A 27,569-nucleotide genomic window follows, 5' to 3' on the forward strand; every position below is an offset into this window, starting at 1 on the left:
TTCTGTACATGTTAGATTTAACACAAACATTTATTTTCTAAGACATGCGAAATAGCACAATCTGCTAAAACAATACAGCAGTACAATGACATATTGAACATTAAAAGTCATTAATATTCTTAGGTCGCTTCCAAATTAACATGTGACAGCCACCCCAGGCATGGTTTTTGACCCCAAATATTTCAAAATTATTTTAAAGTTTAAGCAGAAAAATACTATCTATGCAGAATTGCACATTTAAACTTGGACACTGCCAGCTTTCAGCTAAATGCCTATTCGTTATCACTTCTCTGTTCTTTTATTTACACCTCTTTTCCACACCTTTTTTCATTTTCGCACCTGTTCCTCAACACCTTTTTATATACTCCCATTTTTTCTCTGTATTTTGTCTGCATTCTAGAAAGTCTTAATTTCCCCACTCATCTAAAGCAGCATCTCCAATCTCAGATGAGCATTCTGTTATTGTGTGCCAAGAACATGCTGTGCACTGATCTCAGATGAGCACTTATTGCTAGCTGAGTTAACATGCTGTGCGCTGATCTCAGATTGGCAGTGCTACTGAAGATACTGGGGAGTAAGAATATGGTTCAGAACATTTCCTCCCTTTCTCTCTCCCTCTTTCTCCCTCCTTCCCTCTCTCTCCTTCACTGAGTGTGCACATAGTCCTCCACCCCTCCTGCCTGTTCATAGGCATCTTCCTCCATTCTCCTCCTCCGTCCCCTGACTTCACCCACTCCCCCCACCGGGGAATGGGAGTCCTGGGAAACCCGGTCTCCAATGGTCTCGTCCTCGCTGGCCCCCACTGCCTCCTCCTCTTCCTCACTCATCTCTGAGTCAGACTCATCTGAGTCATCTTCCTCCAGGTAGCGGTAGCCTTTCACCTGAAACAATAAACCAGTTAGCCCCTATATGCAAGCCCCCTAGTGGCCAGGGTGCCAACATCCTGAGATTGCTCAACTCAGACATTCAGTGCTCCTGCAACAAAACCATGAGTGGAAACAACAAAATATGTGTTGTAGTAGATGATACATGACACCTATGCCAAATACAGTTATTAAATTCCACCTTTGCCGAGTAGGTTGTCCATTTAACAAGCGCCCCCTGATTGCAGTCTCATTTGCAACTCTACCCCCTCAGTGTGACACACTGGGCAATAGTGTCTAGGGAGTTATAACCATATTCTGTCACCACCAAAAATTTGTATTCTGTCATAGCAACAGGATAAACCCAATAATAGCATTTCGTTCATGTATACCATGTCATTCTATAATGGTAAAGGGACTGCATTTATATAGCACTTATCGAAAGCGCTTTACAATTGATGCCTCTCATTCCCTCATTCACACACACTCACACACCATCAGTGAAAGACTGCCATGCAAGGTACCAATCAGCTCGTTGGGAGCAAATAGGGGTTAGGTGTCTTGCTCAGGGACACTTCGACACGCCCAGGGCAGGGAATCGAACCGGCAACACTCCGACTGCCAGACAACCGCTCTTACCTCCTGAGCTATGTTGCAATATCTGCCACTAATTATGGAATAAATTACAAACTTAATACCATTTATTTTACACCTAAAGATGTCCCTTTCAAGAGTCAGTGGTTATTTATTGTCATGAATAATCCATTTGAGAATATAAAATAACATAATGATAGGAAAAGGCCATTAAGCCCAACATGCTTGCCATTTTCCTGAATATATATGTTTCTTGCACAGTCCCCAGAACTGCACACAATACTCCAAGTGTGGTACAACAAATGTATTGAATAAGATAAGTTTAACTTCCTTGGATTTATACTCAATAGTTTTGGCTATAAATCCCAGCATCCTTTTGGCCTTTTTTTTACTGCTACAGCACAGTGCCTAGACCCTGAAAGTTTTGATCAACCATTACTCCCAAGTCTTTGTCAAATTGAGCACGTTGCAATTTTGTTCCTCCCATAAAGTATTCCTGCCTAATATTATTTCCCATATGCAGAAATTTACATTTGGCTATATTGAATTTCATTTGCCATGTGTCTGCCCACCTCTGGATTTTGTTTAAATCTTCTTGGATTATTTTAGTAGATTCTAAACTATTAGCTCAAATTCCCAGTTTTGTATCATCTGCAGATTTGACTAATGTAATTTGATTAATGCCCCTGTCATTAATATAAATGAGGAAGAGCAGTGGTCCCTAAATACTAAGATACCCGTCAGTGGTTTAAAGGTGATTTCACCTAACTCTTTGAGTACCCTTGGGTATTTGTCATCAGGGCCTGCTGCCTTATTTGTCTTTCATTTATGTAATTTATCCAGTACTTCTTTATCCTCTATCTCAATATCTGCTAAGACATTCTGAGTACTGAATATGCCTTCCAGTCTATTAGTAACCTCTTCTCTAGTAAAATTCTCAAGAAAATAATGGCATCAGCAATATCTTTATTCTTAAAAAGCGATGCTCCTTCTTCATTTGTGATGCACCTGATATCATTTTCCTACTACAGTATTGAAAGAAACATTTTGGACTTACTTATTGCATCTTGGGCAATTTGCCTTTCAAATATCCTCTTGGCTTCCTGTAGTTCTTTTTTTAACTTTAGCACACATATTACAATATTCAGCCTTATTACCCTCAGTGCAGCAGCTTCAACTTACTTTTCCTTACCTTTCGAATAAATTTCAATTGTGCCTCAAGAATAACCTTTTTTGAGGGCCGTCTGGGTAGTGTAGAGGTATAAGCACTCGCCTACCACCGCAGAAACCGGGGTTCAATCCCCGGCAGCGGTACTTCCGGCTTGGTCAGACGTTCCTACGAATACAATTGGCAGTGTTCCTGGGTGGGAAGCTGGTGAGGGTATGACTCCTGATCATTGCATTAGTGACTCCTACTGGTTGGTGGGGTGCCTGTTGAGCAGGGAGGGGATCTGGGGGAGATAGTGTGAACCTCCGCACGCGTTATGCTCTCCCAGTGAAACTCCTCGCTGTCAGGCGAAAAAAAGCGGCTGTATTGCAGGAGGCATGTGGTAGTCTACACCTTCCCCAGACCAACAGAGGATAGCGCATCAACCAGGACCGTGATTCACACAGGAATTGGTATAATGACTAAATTGGCGAAAAAAAGAATAACCTTTTTGAACCTGCCCCAGTTTTCATTCACAGTTTTGCAGTCAAGAAATTGCACCCAGTCAATATTACATAAATTTACTCGCATCTTGTTAAAACTGGCTCATCTAAAATAAAACATTCAGGTTGTAGAGGAGGCCTTATTAATTTGCCAAAATACATCAAAACTAACTGCAGAATGATCGCTAGTTCCAAGTGGCTGGATTACCTCTATGCTACATACCATGCCAAAAAAAGGTCATTTATAACATCTAAAAAATCTTCCTCACTTTTTCCTGGTCCTGTCATCAATTAATATCACGTAATTGAAGTCACCCATAATAATAGTCTCACATTCCTGACAAACATGTTTGTGTTTCCAAAGAGCATTTAAATCGCACCACTGTCTGAAACTGGTGCCTGTAACACATACCATACCATAAGGCCATTTTCAGGTTCCCCTATGAGCTAATCCAAATATACTCACTCCGTATGAGTCAATTTCTGGAATTTCTTGCACATTAAATTTTTCTTTTACACAGAGAGCTACACCATAGAGATGTATCCTTTCTAATGAGTTTGTATTCTATATTGTATTCATCCCCATCCTCCTCCCCAAGCCATGTCTCTGCAATCTCAACAATGTCATAGCCCTGACTATTCATAGCAACCTCACGTTTTAAACATTTATTTTTTTATACTTCTAGCATTTATGCAAAGACATTTCCAATTATTACTTACTAATACACATTCGCTCTCGTTCCCTCACCGCCAAGCCACCCTTGCTAAAATTCTTCTTTAAAAAGTTCTTATTGTTGAAGCATGCACAGTTACCTGAGATGCACCAACGGAAGTCTGCACATCTCTAGATGTTATGTTTGTGTTGGTTTTTACCTGATTTATTATTTTTATTGTGGCTCTTGGGGATATTTTGGAATGGTGTCCACTTCTAGTCTGAGCTGCTGTCATGATAAATGCTCTCCATTTGTACATGATTTGCCTCACAGTGGACTAATAGAGCTCAATTTTTTAAGGTGATTTTATAGCCTTGCCCAGACTGATGTGCTCTCACTACCCTCTTCCTCTGAGATCTCCTTTCCTCTCTGCATGGTGTATTTTGCATTCAGCTGTATGGGCATAACACCTGATTCTACCTACTTGAGTAAACAAATGCAACTTGGGGTTCACTTATTTTTGCACAAGCAATAATTCCTTTTTAACTTTGTTTTTCTATTACATGCATGATTTCCTCTAAACCAACATATGGAATTGGTAAATATAAACCTGTTATTTCAGATAAGAAAGAAGGTCCTGATGAAATCAAGATTTCATGGTAAAAACTCAAAAATCTGTAATTGCACAAGGGGTTCACATACTTTCAAGCAGCACTGTATGTCATTGGTTCCTATGTGAACCATAACCACTGGATGCCTGCGCGCACACCAATTCCTTAACCCCTTTGGCAAGCCCCCTAGCCGGCATGCCTAGATTGCTCAACTCAGACATTAATTTCTCCTGCGACCAAACTATGAGTGGAAACAACATCAGACTCTGTTTTAGCTTCATTAGTACACAATACACTACAACGATGCTAAATACAAAGTTTCGGAGTTCCACAATTGCCACGCAGGTAGTCCATTTAACAAGCACCCCCATTGTATGCCAGCACAACAGTATAAAAGCCTGCTAGCTGAACAGCGAAATAAACAGGATAGAAGGAATTTCTGTGGAATTTTACACCATGTCATTCGACTATCAGTAGCTGTGACTAAATATGAAAAATGTATACAATATTACCATTGTATTTACATGTAACAATGACCCTTTCAAGACTCTGTGGTCATTTATTGTCTTGAACAATCTGTTCGAGAAATAAACATGCAAAAAGAAAGCAGAGGTAGGTATTTACAACGGCCGAGCGCAAAACCCCCCTTCCACTTTATGCTGCTGTAACTCCTATCACTTTATTCTGATTTGATTCATAACTCTTTTATTGTGTAGAGGATTTCCAAAGGTATATGGAATGTTTCATTTGAATTTTATTACAAAGAGTGAGAGCTCCACATATCTGCATAAGCGTTTTTTTTTCAGCATAGCGTTGTGAATTCTACCATAACATTATGCAGTAATATGCAAATACACGTGGCAGTGTAATTGTTTTTTTTCCCGTTAGTTCATGGAATATTTTACTAATTTTGTTAACTCATCAGCATGGCTAAAGCAAATTCTTTGGCAAGTTGGTCAGAAAAACAGGAATCATGAGCTCTAGCTTGAAAATATATACGAACATGTACACATTACTGTGTGTAACATTTAAATTATTTACGCTGTGTCGTATTTATGATATTGCTATGTATTTGCATTGTAAAAATACTATTACTAATAATGCTCAGAACTTTTGCATTGGAGGCTAACTAACAGATCTAGCTGTTTGTATAATGGCTTTGTTAGTATACAATGAGCAGTATCAGCATAGTGCCATTACTTCTAGTGGCCTGTTTTCTTATAATTCATGCCACTAACAATGAAATTGGGTGTTTTTCAAGAAGTTTGTGCAATTCTCTAATGAGGATTTCTCTTGCTGTAGTGTCAGCATTCATAGGTGGCTCATTCATGTTATGTTTGATGCACCAATTTGCCATGAAGCCCGAACATCGCCAGAATTCTTCTGATGGTGTAATATAATTTTATTGTAATCTTATTGTACATAATGTGGAGTGTTAGTATCTCCATCGGCCATACTTGTCACTTAAGGCATGGGAAATACTAATTCAAATTTTCTGTGTGTTGATATGTGCTAAATGAACGTACAATTTCCCTTGGAGTGAGCATAAATAGTAAAATTAGTAAAATCTGGTCCCATTCCCATGCAAAAAAGTAAACAACATGCTGTACACTACAAAAAAAACACATAATAGTGAATGATTACATATTTAGATACGTGTACCACAGTGAGTCACAATGTTTTTGCATTATCTGGAGAATACTTAATTTCTGCATTTACACCAATATAATTGCATTTATGGTGCTTTATTTCTACCTAAATTATGAATATAATCCAATCTGAGGTAGTATTGTAAATGGTATAAGTGTCACGAGTCAAAGTTTGGTGAACCAAAATGCAGAATCAGACAGCGGAGTGGCAAAACTCCCGTAAGAGATGTCCAATGCAACAGCACAATACAGCAGGCAGTCTCGTAGTCAGTTGGTGCAAAAGATCAAAACCAGAAAAATCCACCGGGGCAAAAGTAAAAACAGTAGGCAGAATCAAAGTCGAAAAACAGGCGAAGGTCAAAAACAGGAAATCAACAAAGCAAAGACGGCAGGCAGAAAATGGTGGTCGGGAAACAGGCAAGATCAAGCACAAGACAAACAGGTGTAAACGCTGGAGAGGCACTATAAACAGAGTCACAATCTGGCACTGAAGAACAGGGGAACAGAGAATATATACTACGTTAACCAGGTGAGTGAATTGAGAGACAATTGAACAGAGCGTGAGAATGCAAACAGGGAATAGGTGAATGAAATGCGAGTGATTAACCAGTGCGTGAGAAAGATCAGCTGAGGGGAGAGAGAGTTAGAGGAAACCACGCGCATACTACAAACCGAAGCAAAGATTGTGCAGGAGAGAAACAGATAACCAACTAGAAAGTGAAGTAACAACAGGAACATAACAATAAGTGTCTTGTTTCATTTAAGGCATTCTGCAAGTCTCTGTAAAATATCCAGCTAACACCCTCATTTAACCTTTGGCTTTCTGAATACAGAACACAAGTGTATCAGCAGTTAAACTTCTCACTTATCCAACATATAAAATATGTATTTATTTGATTTAATTTGGTAATTATTATCAAAGATTTCAATGATCAATTAATTTGCCAGATTTGTTGATAGGCTGCGCAACCTGTTGGAACAACCTTTATCAAAATTTAAAACTCACAACCAGATTTAAATTAGGAAATTTATTAAATCACAACAAATTATACAACTAAAAAAAAAGATGAAGGTAAACTGCCTTAACCTCTAAGCGCAAAGCCCCTAGTGGTCGGCACACCGGCGTGCCGAGATGACTAAAGTCAGACATTCACTGCTACTGCAACCAAAGTATGAGTTAAAAACAGAAACGAGTTGTTTTAGTTTCATTAGTAGACGATACACAACAACTAAGCCGAATACGTAGTTTTGCCTCCCCCCCACTCGACAAGATTGCTTAGGGCCAAAATCCTCGGGCCGGCACTGAACCCTTATAACCCTAAGATATGCCAATACAGCAGTGAAAATGCTGCTCACTGAATAACGAAATAAATTAGAAAATGTTTTTAAAAATGATACCATGTCATTCTACTGTCAATATCTGGGACTAAATATTGAATAAATATACAACCTTACCATTGGTTTTACGCATAGAGATGTCCCTTTTTAGACAGAGTGGTCTTATATTGCCTTGGACAATCCGTTAGTGAAATATACGCGCATTTGTGATGCCTGGGTACCTTACAAAATAGCTGTGCGTAATACCACGTGTTGTTTACGGCGTTGTCGCCCTTTTTAGTACAGTCTGGCTTGATTGTCAATTAATTTATTCAGTAGGTGAGAGTATAAGCTTTCTAACAATGTATAACATGTCTAATTTTGCTTTTGGGATAGCGTTATCAAAAGTTTTGTTATCATCACATTCACTTACACATTCACTCTGTGGTAGCAGCAAAAGACGCTGCACCTAACGAAACGTTGTCAACGATTTTTTGTAATTTCTTGGAAAATACTATTATTATTGAGGACATCTGAGAATAGCTAAGCCATATGTTTACTGATAGACCTAGCTGACATCGTTTTCTGGTGTAAGACAGAAGTGGATAGAACTATATTGTGGTGTCCAGGGGCTGTTCCGGCCAGCATAGCTGGCAGGTCCCAGAATGCACGGCGTGTGGACTTTCGTGAATAGTGCTTGCGGGACTACAAAATGTTAAATGTGTGTAAGTAGTGGAGTTATTTATGTGTAAATACGTGATTCTGTGTTAACTGGATGTTGTTTGTCGCTGTACGTCTAGTTTTGTATGTGTTACCGTGAGTGAGCCCGCGGTGTTGTACAGTGGGGCTACTCCGCTGTTCGCTAAGAAAAGCGAATCTGACGGTTGTCTTGTTTCCAGGTTTTTCTCTATAAAGTTACGTTGAGTTTAAACTGCCTGGGGCTCCATCAGCTTCCTGATGGAGCCCCGTCTCGCTGCAAAATCATTGATTTCCTGTCTCTATCTACTGAAAACAGATAAGCTTTCATTATTGCTATGCAAGTATTACTGCTCAAAGTATTTGGGTTATATACATTATTTTTTAAATTGATTGTCTTTAAATAGGTTAGTGGTATTTTATAATGAGGATATTTCACACTGTAATGTAAGCGTTCATTGGTAAGGGGCGATATAGCTCAGGAGGTAAGACCGATTGTCTGGCAGTCGGAGGGTTGCCGGTTCAAACCCCGCCCTGGGCATGTCGAAGTGTCCTTGAGCAAGACACCTAACCCCTAACCTCTAACTGCTCTGGCGAATGAGAGGCATCAATTGTAAAGCGCTTTGGATAAAAGCGCTATATAAATGCAGTCCATTTACCATTTACCATTTAGTCTAGTAGTTTTTGTGATGCATGCAACAGTGATGACAAGAGTGTTTGAACATTGGCAAAACGTGGTGGACGGTTAAAAGTTGTTTTCATGTCGTCCAATCCCCATGCAAGAAAACATACGAGAGTACAGAGTATAGAAATACATACAAGAGTTAATTATTACACATTTAGGTACTGTACAGCATTGTGTGACATTATTTTTGCATTAATTTTAAATCTGATATCAATGTTTCATCTTAAACCTTTCATAAGAGGCTCATTTAAGTGCTTTACAATGGACAAAAAGTATTATGTTCCTTTTTGGAGAGATTTTGGATATGCTTCTGTACCCCTAGCTATTTTAGACCACTGTACTGATGGAAAGCTTGTAATTCCCACTTGAAAATTATGCAACAGTGAGTTTCTTTAGTAAAAACTGTTTATTTGTTGTGATTTACAGCAATGCATAATTTAGACATTTTGGGAAGATTTGGAGACGCTGGGTACACTGCTTAGTTTTTGCTTCATAGATCTTTAGTAGTTATACATATCCAGGACATGTATACTTTAACCTGTTGTATATATGCAATCTCTCATTATTTCATTGCAAATTCATTTTAGATTTTTTGCCTAGACAGTTGCATTTGTGGCACTTTATTTCTTCTAAAATTATGAATATAAAGTAATCTAAGCTAGTATTATAAATGGTACAAATGTCTCATTTACGGGTCAATGACATGCATATTTTTGTGTCCAAGTGCATTATTTCCTTTAAAAATAATTTAATCAATTCATGGCATGTATCACTTTGTTCTATAAAACCTATTTAGTTTGAATACATTTTCAGTACATTCAAATAATATATATTCTTTTATGTTTTGGCATCTCAAACCCCCAAAATGTCAGGCGGAGCAACCGTCCGTAGAAATGAACAGACTAAGAAAACTATTAAAAATTGTATTTTAATGATAATAGATAAAACAAATTTTACAAATAACAATAGTTTTAAAGCTGTTGAGATAATTTAAAAACTTTTGTCCAGCAATCTGTATGTTCTCAAATGTCAGGGTGGCACAACCGTAAACATGGGACTTTTATTGTGAAGTGCAGAGATAATAACAGTAAACAGGATATTGCATCATCAAGAGGACCCCAAGTGACCTTTATGGCTGAGTGAAAAGGTTTATAGATCTCTCTCAAATATTGATAAAATAGCTACTTTCAACTCATAGCTAGGCTGGTACACTTTTCATGTGAGGTGGTACAACTAATGTAAAACTAGGAAAATGTTATTTCATCATAAAACTCTTTATTCTATTTAAAAATTATTTATATGAACTTGACAGCAAAGGCAAAAGCTAATACAGGCGTCCAAGTAGAAGCCTGTTTAATTTGAAATGAGCTGCAAAAGTCAGCTGGCGCAACCAGTAAGTCAGGTGGCACAACTGCAAGGAATGTCACTATATGAAATAAATAATGTTATTTAAAGCTCTAAGATTATCTATTACATTTCTAAAATGTTTATTAGTTTTAAGTTAAAGATGTAATACCTTCTTTATGATTATAATTTTTAATAATTTTAGATGCCACCTATGTTGGTGGTATAGTGGTGAGCATAGCTGCCTTCCAAGCAGTTGATCCGGGTCACTGGGTCATTGCCCATGGGGTGGTGTAGGCGCTGGTATGAGACTTGATGACGCCAGCAGCTCAGACACTAGTTCACTCTCAAAGCTGGCCCCCCGGTCTGAGTGAATACGCTCAGGGAAACCGTAGATGCAGAAAACACAGTCCCACAACTTTCTGGCAATCTGCTTAGCAGTCTGGTTCCTGCACGGGAAGGCATGGGCCATCTTCGTGAAGTGGAGTCTTTATGCTTTCCAATGGGGCTTGTGCTGCAGGCTCTGGAGTCTTGGCAAGTACACACCTCTCACAGCACTGGACATACTCCTTCACATCTCACTCCATGTTAGTCCAGAATAACCATTGTCTTGCTAGGTGGAGAGTTCTGACTTGACCTTGGTGTCCTGCCAAATCATGAACTCCCTCCAATCCCTTGTCCCTTAAGCTCGCTGGCAGCACCACTATGCATTTAATGTTTTAAAATGGAATACTTGGAATACTTTTGATAAATTGCATTTGGATATTTGAAATTAAATTTTTCAGTGGACTTTAGCTGATGTTTCTTTTTAAGTATATCAAACTAAAACATGACTTCATTGTTGTTCAATCACAATCCACTACAGTGTATCTAATCAATCTATTGCACTGTAGCCTATTCCAGTTGCTATATACCGAATGTGATCTCATGTGATGTATCCTGTTTTTGTTCAATTTACTACTTTTACTTCAATAGAGACTGTTGACTAAAACATTTTTTTCGTATTTGAATTAAAAATGCAATTATTCAGCACATTTCCTGTCATTACTAAGGTTGTCAGGTGGCACAACTGATAATCATGCGGTGGTGCGACCAGGTAAAATATTCATTTAAACCAATAAATAATAGGTTAAAGTGAACAAATGGTTGATAACTATTATGTGAATATCTATTGTATTAAATGCATTCATTTGTATATTTGTATAATTATTTTTCTGTCTTTAAATGTAAAATCGAATGCTAAAGATACTAAATACCTGGCCACTAGAATGCAATAATCTTAAATTATTGTAAATACAAAACACAACCACAAAATAATAATGCGTTAGGCACTGTAGACACTCTAAGGGATACTTGCCAAAGATTTCACTTAGAATAAATAGTAGGAAAATATATATATTTTTACAAATATTTGGTTGTGCCACCTGACATTTTTTGGGCGGTGAAGTTAAAAATACAGTCAAAAAATGAATTAAAACACTTTGAAATGTTATTTAAAAATACCTTTTTAGAAGCTTTATTTGTCATTGACCCTTAAGCTATTTTTCAAGTCTCTGTGGTGTTCACATCTGGAGTTATAAAGCTTTAAATGGGGTACCCCCTAAATGGGCAAGGATTGGCAAGATTTGGCATGTGCGCAAAGGGGTTAAACAACGAATGTTAGAGACATTGACAGGTTAGAGTCACGATAGGAAAAATGTAAGAAATTACTAAACAAAAGCTTGTTTCTCCCAGTAGTCCTAAGAAACCCAATAATAAAACCACAAGACAGCCAAAAACCAGAGATAAAATTTTTTAAATGCCTGATGAGCAATGCCAGACAAACACTGCACACACCATAAACAGAAAGAAACACAAGGCCCAGATGCAAGGTCCAGATTGCCCAGATGGCAACAGCAGATATCAACCCCCGAATGTCCACTGCGATAGATGTTAACAGGCTGATGTTAAGTACAAAAAATTCCCCACTAAAAGTAGGGACTCCATTTTATGCAGTCTTCTCCTGAACTATGCATACTTAATGATCAGGAGAGCACGGTTGCACTGATTGGGTGAGGTGTGGAAGCATGGAGGTGTGGGATAGGAGTCAGACAAGGACTGTCTTGTCTGAAATAAAATTTACGTATTAAAGTTGCTTGTTGGAAGCAGGGCTAAGCACTACATTATTATCAAAAGATACACTATATAAGCCTCTTTATAATGAAATGAAATATGAATATTATGTTTGGTCTTGTTATAAAGTCAATAATACAATAATACTTAGCTATTGAAGACTTCTAAAAAAGGTGATATTTGTACACAAATAATTGTTAAATCCAGCCAGTAGTAATCTCCACCTTCAGGAAACTGAAACTGCTTTTAAAAATGTAGAATTCAACTGTCAGGCCTCAACAAGCATTATCTACATAGATATTACATTTTTAATCAATGATTTCAACAGAATTCCACAGATTGCATTCAAACTTAAAATAAAAAAGGACTATGGACCAACTTAAAAACATTAGAAGTAAAATCAAATTGCTTGCTGTTGACAAAATTGATTTACTGCAGCTGAGACTGCTCAAAGCAAAAGCGATCAGTTTTAAATAAGCAAAAAACAAACAACGATATAATTAATGATAGGCCATGTGGATGTTTTAATATAAAGCATTTTGTTTTACAAAGGGCATCCTTGTGAGTTTCTGATCCTTGGTGTGTGTAAATCTTGTGGCATTCCTGCTCTCCTCTCTCTCCTCGTTGCACTATGTGTGTGCGCGCCGTGTGAGCCTAAGCAAGAGGCACAGCTGTCTTCTAGCAATCGCTGACTTCTGGCAATGTTTTTTGTTTTGTACGGGTCGGGCTTGGGCTTAGTAAAATACATGTGATCTTGGGCCAGGCCGAGCTTGGGCTTCAACTCACTCGGGCCGGGTTGGGTCGGGCCTGAGTTTTCAGGCCCATTGTGAACTCTGAATTAGACTAACTTCAGAACTGTAGCACTCAAATTCGTAGACAGAGAAAGGATCAAAAAGCAGGAAGTGTTACAGCAGGGGACCGAACAACAAACTCTGAGGTGGGTCTACAGCTACACTTTGCAGATGGTCACATGACAAGCCAATTAAAAACACGCAGATGGTCACATGACATACCCAGTCAAATGGCATGATGATTGAAAGCACAAAGAGTGTCATGTGACACAGTGATAAGTGATAAGCCTGGTTACCTTATGTTTTGGCCGGGGGATTCGGGGCAGCCGATAGGGCACTTTCTTCACCAGCCGCCGCTCCATCAACCAATAGCTCAATCCCGCCGTTACCAAGGTTGCTAGAAGAATGGTGATTTTAGCCTAAGTTGGGCAGAGAAAGAGAGAGAGAGAGACTATAAAATACAGAACATTCATTTTTATGTTCATTGTTTTATACTTTTTTCTAAATACTTATATTTAATTCTTTTAACATCTTTTTATGATTTAAACGTGTGTGTGGCTGGCAGGTCTGAAATAAGACAAACACAATGTTGGAGAAGAGAATGATCAGTAAATGACTGATGGTGTATCATAGCTTGGTTCAAATGAATAAATGGAGAAAGGGGGGTAAATAAATCTGATATTTACCCTCATGGGGAGCCCAGACCACAGATATACGATGAAAATTGCAATGGCCTGCCACCAGTGGTATATGGTGTACACAAAGTCCAACCTCTCCTTATCTTCATAAAGCATTCCTAGCAGAGCTGTGAGAGGGGAGGACAGAGAGAAAGAATAGATGGATGGAAGGAAGAAAGAAGCACAGATCACCTACAGTTCATCTTACCCAAACTGAAGAGATCAGCACAGAGGAACATGAGGTGTTTCCTTATCCTGTTCCATTTCAATGGAGAGAGGAAAATTTCCTGAAAACAGCACGTGATCACTCATGATGGCACATGATGGTCTTTAGCCAGCACATTTTACACTCCCTTAGTGTTTTTCTATTTCTCTGCAACTTATTATTATTTGTAGTAATTAATTGTATTACTGAAAGTATTAGACCAATAACAATAACAAATAGTAATATTTAAGGGAAATAATAATAATAATAATAATAATGGCCCACCCTACTTACTGCTCAGGCCAGTCTTATTCAGAGCTGAGCCGAAACCCCACACAATGGTCAGTGTCAGCATTAGAGGCCAGACGGTAAGGTTTCTGGGAGTGGGGGACCAGCACATCAGTCCCACCAGCACAGCCAGGTGCACGGCCCCACCCACCAGGAGGGGCACAGGGCGGGGCAGCCGCAGCAGAGACAGTGACAGGGTGGAGCAGAGTGAGGAGGACAGCCCATACACAACTACCAACACCCACAGGTTCTCCATACCCATAGAACACACTCCATATGACTGAAAGAGAGAGAGAGGGACAGAAAGAGAGAGGGAGGGACAGGGAGGGAGAGTGAGAGAGAGGGGGAGGGACATAGTAATAGGGATCACAGTAATATTCTGTTTTAAAATTTACTCAAATCATTTATTTATATATACATTTATTGATACACATATTAATTATTTATTTTATTGTTTATTATGTATTTATTTTTCTTGCCAGTAAAAAATATAATTTGAATTTGAGAGGAAGTAAGAGCGAGAGAGAGCTGTGCATACCAGAATGAGGCCAGTGATGGCGAACAGGGTCTCAAACCCACTGTAAATGAAGAAGGGGCAAAGCAAACGCAGTCGGTAGTCTCTCAGGTGCTTGAAGGGCAGCTGGAAGATGTTTCCCCAGCCAATGCTGCGCAGGTCGATCTCTTCCGCCGGCCGATACGCTGCTCCACACAGAGCAAGGAACTGTGGGAGCAAGGGATGGTGAACAGAGACAGAGGGAGAGAGAGAAAAAAAGTTGGACATAGGATAGAGGGGGGGAGAAAGAGAGGGATAAGAAGAAGGGAAAAAGAGGATTAGAGGGAGGAAGGCAGGGAGAAAGAGACAGAGGGATGGAGAAATGGAGACTGAGGGACAGAGAGGGGGAGAGACCGAAACAGTAAGAAAGAGAGGGATACAGAGAGGGGGCGAGAGGGAAAGAGAGACAGTAATAAAGAGAGGGGGAGATGCTCACAATGATCATGCTCAGAAAGGCTGCCCCCATCAGCAAGCTCTCCAACTTGATGAGGGAGAGAGAGGGGGGGAGACTCCTCAGCACTGTCTTATTGAGCCCCACAATCATTCCGTGACTTTCTGCACCTGTGGGATGGACAACATCAATCATTAACATCAACATTAAACAGCAACATCAACATCAACAGAAATGTCAAACATCAACATCAACCAGCAATACCAATATCAAACAGCAACAAAATTACCTGATTAAAATGCAACTCAAACTAGTAATTAAACTGAAACAATAAATAATAAATCATCAATACAAATATCAATATGAGAGGAAAAGTCTGCATTTACCACAACTCTTGACATTGTAGAGGGTGTGGTTGTAGTCATAGAGATAACCATTGAGGAAGAACACCATGGGAAACTCAGAAAACACAAGGCTTAGCTGAGATGGACAGACAGAAGAATCAAAGCCAATCATTCACAAACTGAATGTGACTGACACAGAGACCACTGTACCAAAATATGTAACTATATGAGAAAGACTGAATGCCACTGGCTAAATACCTGACTGATTGAATGACTAAATATCGGACAAACTATTTGACTGATGATATGGGTATCTGACTGACTAAACTGCGTGACTTGCTGTCTGACTGATTTACAGAAAATGTGATTGATTTACTGGCCAAACATCTGATCGACTCACACACTAACTGACTGAATATCTGATTACTGAATGACTGACTGACTATCTGAATATCTGACTGACTGATTGCAGCATGGAGGTTTATGCACTCACATGAAACAAGATGTAGAAGACAGACTGGAAGATGATGACGTAACGGTGCGATGCTCCCTTAGGGGTCTTCTTTTGCTCCTGCACATGCTCCTCTTTATAGTTCACAAACTCATAGTACTGCTGTGCCATCCTGAGAGAAAGAGAGAGGGGGGGGGGAGAGAGAAACAGAGAGGGGGGAGAGAGAGACAGAGAGGGATTAATACACTGAGCGAGTGGACATTACTACTACATTAACACTGCACTGACAGAGATAATTAATATAGTATATACACACAGACTGACTGGATTATTTAAATACAAATATAATTACATTATGAGGAATCTGAGAAACTCAAACAGGCTCACTATTGAGTCCAGTGACCTGCTTACCCTCCTCCTCCCCTTCTTCTCACCTGGTGATGTAATTCCCCAGTGACGCCCATAAGGGAACTATGGCTAGTCCAATAGCAACAGCCGATGGTACCAGGGTATAGTATCGCTCCCAGTAATTGGTGGATACAAAGAGAGCATATATTCCTGAGGCCAGGAACATCATCCACTTGGTGCCAAGAAACCTGAAAAAAAGAATTAAAATGAAATCACTAACAATGGAAAAGAACAAAAAAGAAGAAACCCATTAATGGACAAACACATCACTTCCTGAGACACTGAGCGCATGTCCACTTCAAACACATCAGTTACTGTGAGACGCTGAGTATAATTTTAGTTTCACCGGCACTTAAATTGAAATATTCTGTATTTCTGTCTTCCTATTTTTGTGTTCCTTAATTGCGCACAGGGATGTTCAAAGAAGGGTCAGTAATATCTTCTATATGAATGTCTTCTTTATAAAGAGGTGTTCTCTTCTTAATGAATATGTGATTTTGTTTTATCATGTTCTGGCAACACAATCCTTTTTGTTGTCATAGCAATAAAGTGCATTTAATCTGATTTGAGACAAAGCGTGGATGGGAAGAGGGAGGAGGGGTGAGTACAGGGGTGTAGAGGAGGGGGGGGCAGTACCGGATGAGTACAGGGGTATACAGAAGGCCGATGATGGGTGTGACATTGATTCCCATCAGCATCTTATTGTCTATGTCCTCCAATCCCAGGTTACCGTACTTCACTTCCCTGTAGGTTTCATCATAGTGTAGGATCAGCTGCATCTGGAGTAGGCCTGCAGTGAGCAGGGGCAGGGGGTGGGGCATGACAGCAGAACAGAGGAATGCTTGGGTCACTCCCAGCACCTGATTTGAAGCAATGACTTCAGATTTTCAAAACACACCTTACCCCTTTCCATTTAAGTTTTAAAAAATGTTTTCAATAAAACTACATAAGCAGAGGTCTTTACTTTTATGCATATTTACTTTTATGTTTTTTCAATTTTAGTCATGTTTAATGAACAAGACTAGCTACAGCATGACTGACAGTGTGTTCACACAAACAGTGTGCTGGACAGTCAGCTACAGAATTAGTTTCTGAGCAACTGGATTTAATATTAAGTCAGTGATCAGGGTCCCGTTGTCGCTGGCTGGTTATCAGTGGATGATTGGGGACTCCTGTGCACACCCATGTAGATGCTGTAGGTGATCATCCCAGCCACGCTGGCCGCCACCACGTTCTTCACCACACCCAGCCTCTTCCTTCGATAGTATTTAATCTCCTCCTCTTCCTCATCATACTCTGGGTGGGGACCAAGGAAGTCTTCCATCTATGAAAGACAGATAGAGAGGGAGAGGGAGAAAGCGAGAGAGCGAGATGAGGGAAAGGACCACTGAGAAAGAGGAGAGACTAGTGACTTTTAAAACCATGTTTTTCATTTCATCATTTCAATCTTTTCAAATAATTTTAGGCCGAAGGGTCTCAGGCCTTGGTGGCACTAAGCAAGAATGTTGTTCCAAAGTGTTCCCCAAAGTGTTAAAAAAAAATGTATATATATATATATATGTATATATTATGTGGCTAAGGGATTGTTGTGACCCAAAATAAATGCACTGGCTCTGAGTTTAGGTATTAGTGTGCTGACATAAGATATTACAGACTTGGTTTACCTAATATTTGACACACTTCCTGATCTTTTAAAACAAAAAATAAATACATTTAAAAAGTAAATGACAAAAAAATGCTTTCATCGTAAACTTTTCACATCAAGTGATGAATGTACTAAATTGTGAATATTTTTTCATATAGTTGTCGGTATCATTAAGGGGACAGACCTTGCAGAGATGAAACATGAGAAGACCAGATATAAGACAGACAAACTACAGAACAGTACATTACCCCCCCTTGAATGTTTCCATCTTGCCCGACTGGCTGCAGTAACTCCGTGTCACCAGCAGGTAGAACTGTTGGCTGCTCAGCGTCACTGTAAACATTTCCTGCCACTTCTGCCATCTGGTGGTCAGCCTATGCAAGGCAGCAATAGTTAAAGTTAATGATAGGACCCGAAACATACCCTACACTCCGTGGTAGCGGCGTCTGCTACCACAGAGTGAATGCGTAAGTGAATGCGATGAGAAAACTTTCGGTTACTCTGACCTATAAAACGCTATTTCAAAAGCATACTCTCACCTACTGAATAAATGAAGTGTCAATCAGGCCGGACTGTACTAACAACGCCGTAAACAACACGTGTGGTATTACGCACAGCTATTTTGCAAGGTACCCAGGCGTCACACATGCACGTATATTTCACAAACGGATTGTCCAAGACAATATATAACCACTCAGTCTCAAAACGAACATCTCTACGCGTAAAACCAATTTATTTATTTATTATTTATTTATTTAGTTTATTTAAACAGGGACAGTGTACAAAGAACATTAACCTTATATAAAACAAGGAAAGATGTAATGTACCGGGTTATAGCAATTTGCTCATTTCCACCCGTAGTCCCTGGGCAGGTAAGTAAGGTAAGTAAAATAGAAAGTACATTAAACAGTAAAATAGAAAGGACATTAAAAAACAAAGTACAAAATACAAAAATAGTAAAAACATACAAAACACAGTCATCCCCACATCCCAACCCTAAAACAAAGCGCCACCCCCCCATCCCCCATCCCCCACCCCCCCATCCCCCATCCCCACCCCCCCCCCCCTCAAAACTAATTTACTAATGTCTGCAAGTTTGCTGTGTAAGGATCCAATGTTTTGTTAGACGGGAGAAAGTGTGAAAATCTGTGGATGTTATTAGTTCAGTTGGAAGATTATTCCATTGTTTTATGGCCATAAAAGTGAAGGATGATTTTCCAAAGGAGGTCTTGCGTTGTGGAATTCTGCACTCCCCCCGAGTGGTTGATCTAGTGGCTCGTGTTGTTTTTTCTGAGCTGAGTGTGACAAAGTTCCTCAAGGGAGGAGGAGCAGCGTTATGAATAATCTTAAAAATTAGACAAACACTTGAGTACATGATAAAATTTTCCAAATTTAACATATTATATTTAGTGAGTACATGACAGTGGTGATATTGACGTGTTTTTTTATCATGAATTTTAAGGGCACTTTTATATAATGATTCGAGTGGTCTTAAGGCTGTTTTATTTGCCTGGGACCAACTTGACATACAGTACGAAAAGTGTGATAGAATCATTGCATTTAAATAGGTCTTTGATGCCTCAACCGTGAGGGAGTTTCTTATATGTCTAAAATTTGCAAGGTTAAATTTCAGTGTGTTACCCATGTTCTTAATATGCTTTTTGAAGTCAAGAGTTGGATCAAGCGTGACGCCCAGGTATTTAAATTCGTCCACGTTATTAATTTTTTGTCCATTTACGCAGATGTCAGGACACTCTCTAAGTTTGTACCTATTGGTAAAATACATACTTACAGTTTTTCCAACATTTAAAGTAAGACAGGAGTCATTTAGCCATTTAGAAACATTTTCCATTTCCTTTGATAATTTTGTGGCGACTTCTATTGCGTTTTTCCCATGGGTGTATAACACAGTGTCATCTGCATACATCAAGATTTCAACATCATCGCATACAGATGGGAGATCATTGATGTATATACTGAAAAGCAGTGGTCCTAGAATTGAGCCTTGTGGCACTCCCATGGTGCAGGCTTTTAGGGGTGATAAGTTATTGTTAATCCGCACACACTGTTGTCGGCCATTTAGGTATGATTTTATCCAGTTTTGTGTTGTTATGGAAAGGTCATAATTAGCCAGCTTGTTGAGTAGTGTTTGATGATTAACCGTGTCAAAAGCCTTACGCAGGTCGAGGAAGACTGCTCCCACCACACCACCTTTATCTAGGTTTGCTTTAAGGACTTCAAGGAAATAGCAGCATGCCGTTTCAGTTGAATGTTTTTTTCTGAATCCAAATTGCATAGGGTGTAAAAGGGCCTTGGAATCAAGGTGTGCAATCAGTTGTTCTGCTACTACCTTTTCAGTGACCTTGGAGATGGCGGGGAGTATGCTGATAGGTCTATAATTACTTTCCTCCTGTTTATCTCCAGATTTGTAAACAGGGGTTATTATAGCCAGTTTCAAGGCACTAGGAAAAGTGCTCTCATTAATTGATTTGTTTATTATTTGAGTTATAGGAGTGGTTAAATTTTCTTTATATTTTTTTATAAATGCAGTATCAAGATCATAAATGTCCTTTGCTTTGCTGTTTGATAGAGTTGAGAGGATTTTGTTTACCTTTGTTTCATTTGTAGGTGTCAAAATTAATGCAGATCTGTGATAAACAGAAGCTTGAGAAAGGTGCGTTTGTGTAAAAATCTGACCCAATTCCAGGACATAATTTATAAAATAATCGTTAAAATTTGTTGCAACAGCTAAGCTATCATTTTGAAGAGAACCATTTATTTTGAGCTGTATGCTACCACATTTAGATTTTTCCTTTCCAGTTAGTTTATCAATGCTTCTCCATAATTTTTTACTATTCCCTTTTGCTTCTTTAATGACTTCCAGAAAAAAATTTGCTTTAGCCTTTCTAAGTTGCATCGTGACTTTATTTCTCAGTCCTTTATAAATTAAACGATCAGTATTCAGTCCTGATTTTATGGATTTTTTCAGGGAAGCATCTCTTTTTTTCATTAGATCCCATAGGTTACTATTAAACCAAGGCAAACTCCGTTTTACATTAGACTTCCGGGTCTTTGTTTTGGTATATTTTAATAGAATCTGTTTGAAAGCTGACATTAAATCGTCACACGCCTGCTCACACTGTTTATCTGCAATAGTGTCATTCCATTTAGTTTGCGTTGTGACTTGAAAGAATTGAGGAAATATTGGGTAGCATTGCTTTGGAATACATGTTATTAAATTTCGGTGAGGCAAGATAGCATATATTGTTTGTAGTACTGTAACTTGGTGTCATTTTGATATCAATACTTTTAATGGCAGGCCTGGATTTTGGCAGTCTGAATGAATGAGTTATTGACAGTGTATGTCTTGTATGTGTGAGTAACTTGGCATTTTTGTACGTTGAAAACGTGTTTTTTATGAGATATTTCTTTTTGCAAAGCGTTTTATTACGAGAGTGAGAAATGCGAAGTGACCCTGTAAGAAACGGTTCTGGATTATGGCTATCCTTGTGTGAATTTGTACAGTCTGATGAGCGTGTACGTTTAGCAGTTTCGGTTTGCTATATATGTAGAACAGTGGCTGTGACAAATGGTGCGGTGGCGTAATTGTAAACGCATCAGAAAAGGTGAAATATGGCCAATGTATGTAGGCTACTCACGGATTTGACGGGCATCCAACGAGCCTCGATTGACAAAAGAATCAGCAAGCCCGTAGAATTAGAGTTGCCTAGGTCGCAACTTGTGTACCCTTCTGTCCTGCTCCGTTGTCTGTTATTTCGTAAAGATGCACTTTTAGTGTTTGTAAGGTTTATAAGGCATTTTGATAGGCTTATCTGCAGGTAGGAATCCTCTTTGCTGTTTTGTTAAGCTAGAACCGGAAAAGTTGAAAATAGGAGCAGACGCATATGTCCCAGCAGGCTTTGCATATGAGAAAATAACAACAGTGTGAGATAAATTAGGCGAAATGATGAAATTGCGTAGTTGAAACAATATGTTTTTAGCAGAATGGGCATGTAGGTGAAGGTTGACATGATCACAGACTATAGCGCGAAGTAAATGAAGTGACCATGAGCGAGCTTAGTTTCCTTATCAAACGGTATATATAACAGTCTGTATTTAGCATTAGTTGTTGAAGTGGAGGGTTAAATAATGTGTGCAATCTATTGCACTAATGTGTTTTTCTCATGTTCAGTGCTAGTAGTTATATTTATGAGTGAATCATGATTTTAAATGTAATGTTTTAATGCGGAGTTGCAGAATGTACATACGTAGTAATTGTTTGTATGTGGCTAGATAGAGAACAGGGCGAGGTAACGAATGTAGAAACGTGGCGTTTGCTGATAAGAAGGTTTTGTACGGTAGCCAAGTGAAGAAATATAGTTAGTAGAAATGGCACAGTGGTGAACTGGTGTAACTTTTTAATAAAAGGAATACATTTGCCGTCATGAAATGCATATGGGTGGCCGTGAGTGAGTTTTGGTAAAGCAAATATAAGCGTAAGAAAACGTTAGTGTAAAAGAGGAAATGACCTGCCTGAGGGCGAGGCGGGATTCAAGCCTTAAACCGGAGGTTTACCAGTCTGTGACTTCGTTAGTGCAGCACCATGCCATAGCTATGCAATGAGTGAAATATCATTAGCAAACCTGCCGGTGGTTTTAAAGAAGAACACAGGCCAGTAAGCACAGAAGAGCTCCCGTTGAATCCATATGGCTTAGCAATATTGTAGCCAGTTAATAACTGAACGTACAGACGGTACGTCATAATGCATATGGCTTAGCAATACTGTAGCCGGTTAATAACTGAATGGTGAACGGCGGGTAGATATGGTGCAAAAGCAATAATTGATAAGTAGTAGACAATTATTAGTGAGGGTCGAAGCAGGTTAAAGAAACGTGTTCCTAGCTGGGCTTGAACCTACGACCCCGTGTTCCCAAGACTGTAACCTTGCCCACTAGGCCACAGGCAGACTAGCTGTTTAAATTGGAAATGTTTCAGAGTAAAAAGGTATGGGTATTTTGCGTGTGTATGCGCGTTTTTGATTGGGTCGTGTATGTGAAGATTTGGCTGGTGTCAGTGAAATGTCCAATGGGGAGACATGTTGTTAGTGGGATAGGCGGCAGGAAAAATAAGAATGAGAAGAAGAAGAAGAAAACGCAAAACCCCCTTAGTTTGGGGCTTTATTGTGTGGACATGTGAAGTTGTTTATGAATTCTGTCTGTTGAAATGGGGAAAAGGATGTACAGAATTTAATGTTTTTAAGGGCTGAGTGTCTGTGGCTGTTGTGGTTATTTCTGTGGGGAACCCTGAAAAGTGCCAAACTCTCAGTGCTGTATAGGTATGGGGCATGCCCCCGCCAAGGCGTAACTTGGCGGGATGGCATACCTGCCATCCCAATTATATTTTTTATGAAAATCTATTCCTACATCATTTTCCTACACATTGATTCACTGGGGTCTCCAACCTGCAATATTCCCTTTAATAACAACGTTCTTGGAGACTCAATGGGGGAAAATTAACCAACATGGCAACCCTGGTCTCGATTGGAGCGCTGATTGGATAGTTTAAAATGCCTTGAACGATTGGTTCTCCATGCCGGAAGCGTGAAAGCAGTGCCAAAAGTCTGTTTAGCCGCGTTTCCACCGCAGGAACTATACCCCGGAACTAGGAACCTTTTGAGGAACTCAGTGCGTTTCCACCGCAGGAACTAGGGTCTAAATTTAGTTCTGGGGGCTTTGTTTTACCCCCCAAAAGGTTCCTGCTCGGGGGGTAGTACTTTTCGAAAGTACAGGAACCTTTTGGGTTGAGCTTGCAGCGCTGAACATTTCTGATTGGTCGAGTACTCACGGGATTTTTTTGTGTCTATTTTCAGGCGCCATGTTTGAAAATATGCAGGCGCAAACCAATTTATTTTCATAATAACTTCAAATCAAACTTGTATGTTATGCGGCGCAGTAGCCTACTTTTGGTTATAGCCTGCCAACATCTTATATCGAATTATAACGTGTGCTCTTCTGTTCTTTTCTTGCTTTAGTATTCGTTTTATAAAATGCTAAGCATTCGTGCTGGGACAGCATATTACGTACTAAAACATTCAAACGGATTAATTCGGTTGCTGAATATTTTCTTCCGGATTTTCTTAGCCCGTTGTAATTGACTCAAAACGTTTGATACAGTTATGTGAGGTATGCGGTAGTTCTGCGTAATTCACATTGGTGATACAGTAAAAGCAAACTGGAAATCACATTCCGCACTTTTTGTCAGGGTAAAATAACAGGTTAATTCTAGTAATCGTACCTTTAGCTTTTTCAGACTGCCGTAATTTTACTCTGCCATTCTTCAATTCCACAAAAAGACCAGGAAGACTATGGACTAATTTATGGTGCATGGTTCGCATCTGAAGGGCACATTTCGCTGCTCGGCTAGCAGTAACTTCGAAGGAAAACAAACGGTGGCTGTACCACTACTAATTTAAATTTTCACGCAAGTCCGAGTTTTCGTTCTATTCTTGTCATTTTGCGATTAGCCTATATGGAATTGACGATGAGAAAGTAATCAAACAGCAAATTGTTTACAACGTGTGCATGTTTTCTGCTGTTGTTGCCAGTTAGCCTATATTGGAAATGTGAATGCATTCTGTCGCTTCGGATGTCAAGACATGAAAGCGAATGTTCGCATAAAAACATAATGAATGTGTTTGAGAGGATATATAAAACAGTTACAATCTGACTATTGGTCTGTTATATCCTATTTGTTGCATAACGGTCCAAGTTCAACTACCAACGACAGTTTTGCTTGACAGCGGCAAAATATGCCCAAAAGGCTGCAGAAGAATATTTCAATTCCATGTGATTAAATCGATAAAAATCAATAAATACAAAAGTAACCATATATAGTCATTGTTGGTAACCCGTTGTATATAAGTGGAATAAACCCCTCCGGGCTGTCCCGGTTATTAGAAAATAATGTAGGCTACTTCGGTGGTAGTATGGGGTTACAGAAGAAATCATATGACAGATGGACCGACGACAACGTCGCTTTTTCATACGTCAGTGGGCTAATTTGCCTAATCTTCGCGGGACTTTAAACCCCGGTGGAAACGCAGACAACCATTGGCTGAAGGAACCTTTTAGTTCCTGGTAAAGTAGTTCCTGGGACTGAAAGTTCCGGGTAATTTTGGTGGAAACGCGGCTTTTGTAGCTTTCTTCTTGTAAACTGCGTTGCATGTAGAGGGAGTGTCGTACGTAAAAACTGTTTTGCATTCGTACTTTTTCTGGTCACAAACCACTTCAGATCACAAAACACATGTAGATTTTAATTTACAGACGTGACCTTCCCCCCTCACGAAAATCTATATCAACAAACACAACGATTTTATTATAGGTTCAACTTGCTGAGTACAAACACGAACCATAAGTTGCAAGCACAAGATTGCTTACAAGTACAAAATACTTTTGTTTCAGTTTCAACTCGCAATGTACAAACACAAACCATAAGTTGCAAGCACAAGTCATTGCTTACGAGGGGCATCAATTGTACAGCGCTTTGGATAAAAGCGCTATAAAAATGCAGTCCGTTTACCATTTACAATACTTTCGCCACTAATTTGAGCCTATAGAAAGACGCTTGACTCTGGTTCAGGTTGGTCTGATGTAGTCGTCGCTGCGTTAGTAGAACGAGAAAATTCGTACAAGAGGCCAGTTTTTGATATCTACAACTGCATTTTGACTAGTCAATTGAAGATATCTATAAATGTATTCCGACTAGTCAGAATGATAGTTGAAGATATCTCCCAAGTAATATCGGTCTCGTTTCAAGATATCCTCTTTGTAGATCTTAAAGGAACATTTGACTAGTAATAAAATTCGAGATATCTCCACTTTAGTTTTGACTTGTCATATCTCCAGTTCAAGATATCCACAACTGTATTTTGACTAGTAATATCTTAGTTTCAGATATCAAAAAATATAATTTAGATATCTTCAATAACAAGGAAAGATATGTTTAATTGGAATTATGACTAGTCAGAACTAAAGTGAAGATATCTCGAATTCGAGTTACGACTAGTAATTTAAATGGAGATATCTGGAGATATCACGTTTTAGTCAAAACTGAATTGTAGATAATTGGAGTTCCATATAACTTAATGGCGAAATCTTACTTGTCAAAATGGAATTAGAGATATCTAAAAATTAACGTTTTGACTAGTCAAAATGTAATTAGAGATATCTTGAATTAGCATTTTGACTAGTCATAAATGAATTACAGATAGGCCTATCTGTAATGAGAATCCGGACAAGCTATTAGATGTTAAAAGGGCTATAGCCTACTAGTCAGAACTAAAGTGAAGATATCTCGAATTTGAGTTACGATTAGTCATAATTTAAATGGAGAAATCTGGAATTCACGTAGATAGGCAAAACTGAATTATATATATCTTTAATTGGAGGTTCCACACATGAATGGCTCAAGTAACTTCAATCTTACTAGTCAAAATGTAATTCGAGATATCTTAAATTAACGTTTTTACCAGTCAAAATGCAACTAGAGATATCTTAAATTAGCGTTTTGACGAGTCGAATTGATATCTGTAATGTGAATCCGGTCAGGCTTAATGTTAAAAGGGCTTTCCATAAACGCACGATATTGACAATAACCCAAACTTCGGCGTAATTCAAAAATAAGACAATTGTGCACTCCAGCCAAACCAGATTAAGCCTGCTGATCTTAATTTAAAAAGTAGAAGTAGGCTACAGATTCCATGCCACTTTCCCAAAGTGGGGTTGTTAACTGCTAGTCAAATTCCCACAAATCCGACTCCTAAATCACCCCCTGCAATGACTGGCTTGACTACCCTACCCACTTTGATTTCAAAGGTCATCGTTGCAAATGATAGTTGAATTTTAAATAAACAATTAAAAAATTATAATTAAAATATTTTAAAAAAAAAACAACCCTACCCACAAATCTGAAGTTTATTCGGACTTTTTTTCAGTGTTACATTCGTTTTCTATCAACATTATGTTCACTGGACAACTGTACAGGCGGTAGTCTTGCAGTTGCGTGCATGCTTTTCAACAAATATAACAACTGTAAGCAAACGTATTGAAGTTTTACTCCACCTTTTAGAAGACACTCACCTTTCGTTTGGTTGCGACGTTACAGAGGAAAGCTAACTGTTATAAGCTTGATATTTGGAGAGACGATTCACCTGTTTAGTAACTGAGCATAGCTTCCTCTTTTCAGTAGAAAAGTAACATGCAACAAAAATAACCGTTTCGAGAGGGAAACGAAAGTACTGAAAGATTTCATTTCCTTCTTGTACCCTCTGGTCGGTAGGGTTTATCTTAAAGACGTAGTACATATTTTCCGCAACCTTCTCGTCTGGGCTAGTGGCTGGTTAAACCTGTGGCACGAGGGAATTGTAATTCGTTGCTACTTTCCCCAGCATTTCTCCCCACTTCTTTAGTGTTCCAAAGGTCCAACGGCTAAGCGACCATAACCGTAACTGCGTAAAAATGTACGCAATTCCAGTAAGTGAACATGCAGCTTGCAGCGTCAATTCACAAAAGTTTTCACAACAGACTTTATATTGAACCCCAGCTCCCGCCCCCCCCCCCCCCCCAAAAAAAAGTGAGACTGAGT

The 27,569-nt window shown here is 39.1% G+C and overlaps 1 protein-coding gene across 1 annotated transcript; it reads right to left on the reverse strand.

Annotated features, from left to right (window-relative positions):
* Positions 1-11: 11 nt before the first annotated feature.
* Positions 12-27,457, reverse strand: unc93b1 (unc-93 homolog B1, TLR signaling regulator). Its single transcript, XM_064341923.1, has 13 exons — positions 27,065-27,457; positions 18,176-18,301; positions 17,465-17,606; positions 16,919-17,072; positions 16,309-16,470; positions 15,917-16,046; positions 15,466-15,559; positions 15,125-15,249; positions 14,674-14,856; positions 14,142-14,415; positions 13,652-13,770; positions 13,262-13,384; positions 12-881 (listed from the first exon to the last, which is right to left on the reverse strand). The coding sequence occupies exons 2-13, from the start codon at positions 18,287-18,289 to the stop codon at positions 645-647; spliced, it is 1,857 nt and encodes a 618-aa protein (XP_064197993.1). The 5' UTR covers positions 18,290-18,301; positions 27,065-27,457; the 3' UTR covers positions 12-644.
* Between the last annotated feature and the right edge of the window lie 112 nt (positions 27,458-27,569).

The sequence above is a fragment of the Anguilla rostrata genome, chromosome 7 (genome assembly GCF_018555375.3).
Source record: "Anguilla rostrata isolate EN2019 chromosome 7, ASM1855537v3, whole genome shotgun sequence".
Classification (NCBI taxonomy): Eukaryota; Metazoa; Chordata; class Actinopteri; order Anguilliformes; family Anguillidae; genus Anguilla; species Anguilla rostrata.

What these genes read in the sequence shown, in the direction of transcription:
- unc93b1 (XM_064341923.1), bottom strand. Translation starts at nt 18,289, where the DNA reads ATGGCAGAAGTGGCAGGAAATGTTTACAGTGACGCTGAGCAGCCAACA. An exon ending in TCTTCTACATCTTGTTTCAT is followed by an intron (nt 15,560 to 15,916) that starts GTGAGTGCATAA and finishes TGTCCATCTCAG; the next exon opens with CTAAGCCTTGTGTTTTCTGA. An exon ending in CTACAATGTCAAGAGTTGTG is followed by an intron (nt 15,250 to 15,465) that starts GTAAATGCAGAC and finishes TCCATCCCACAG; the next exon opens with GTGCAGAAAGTCACGGAATG.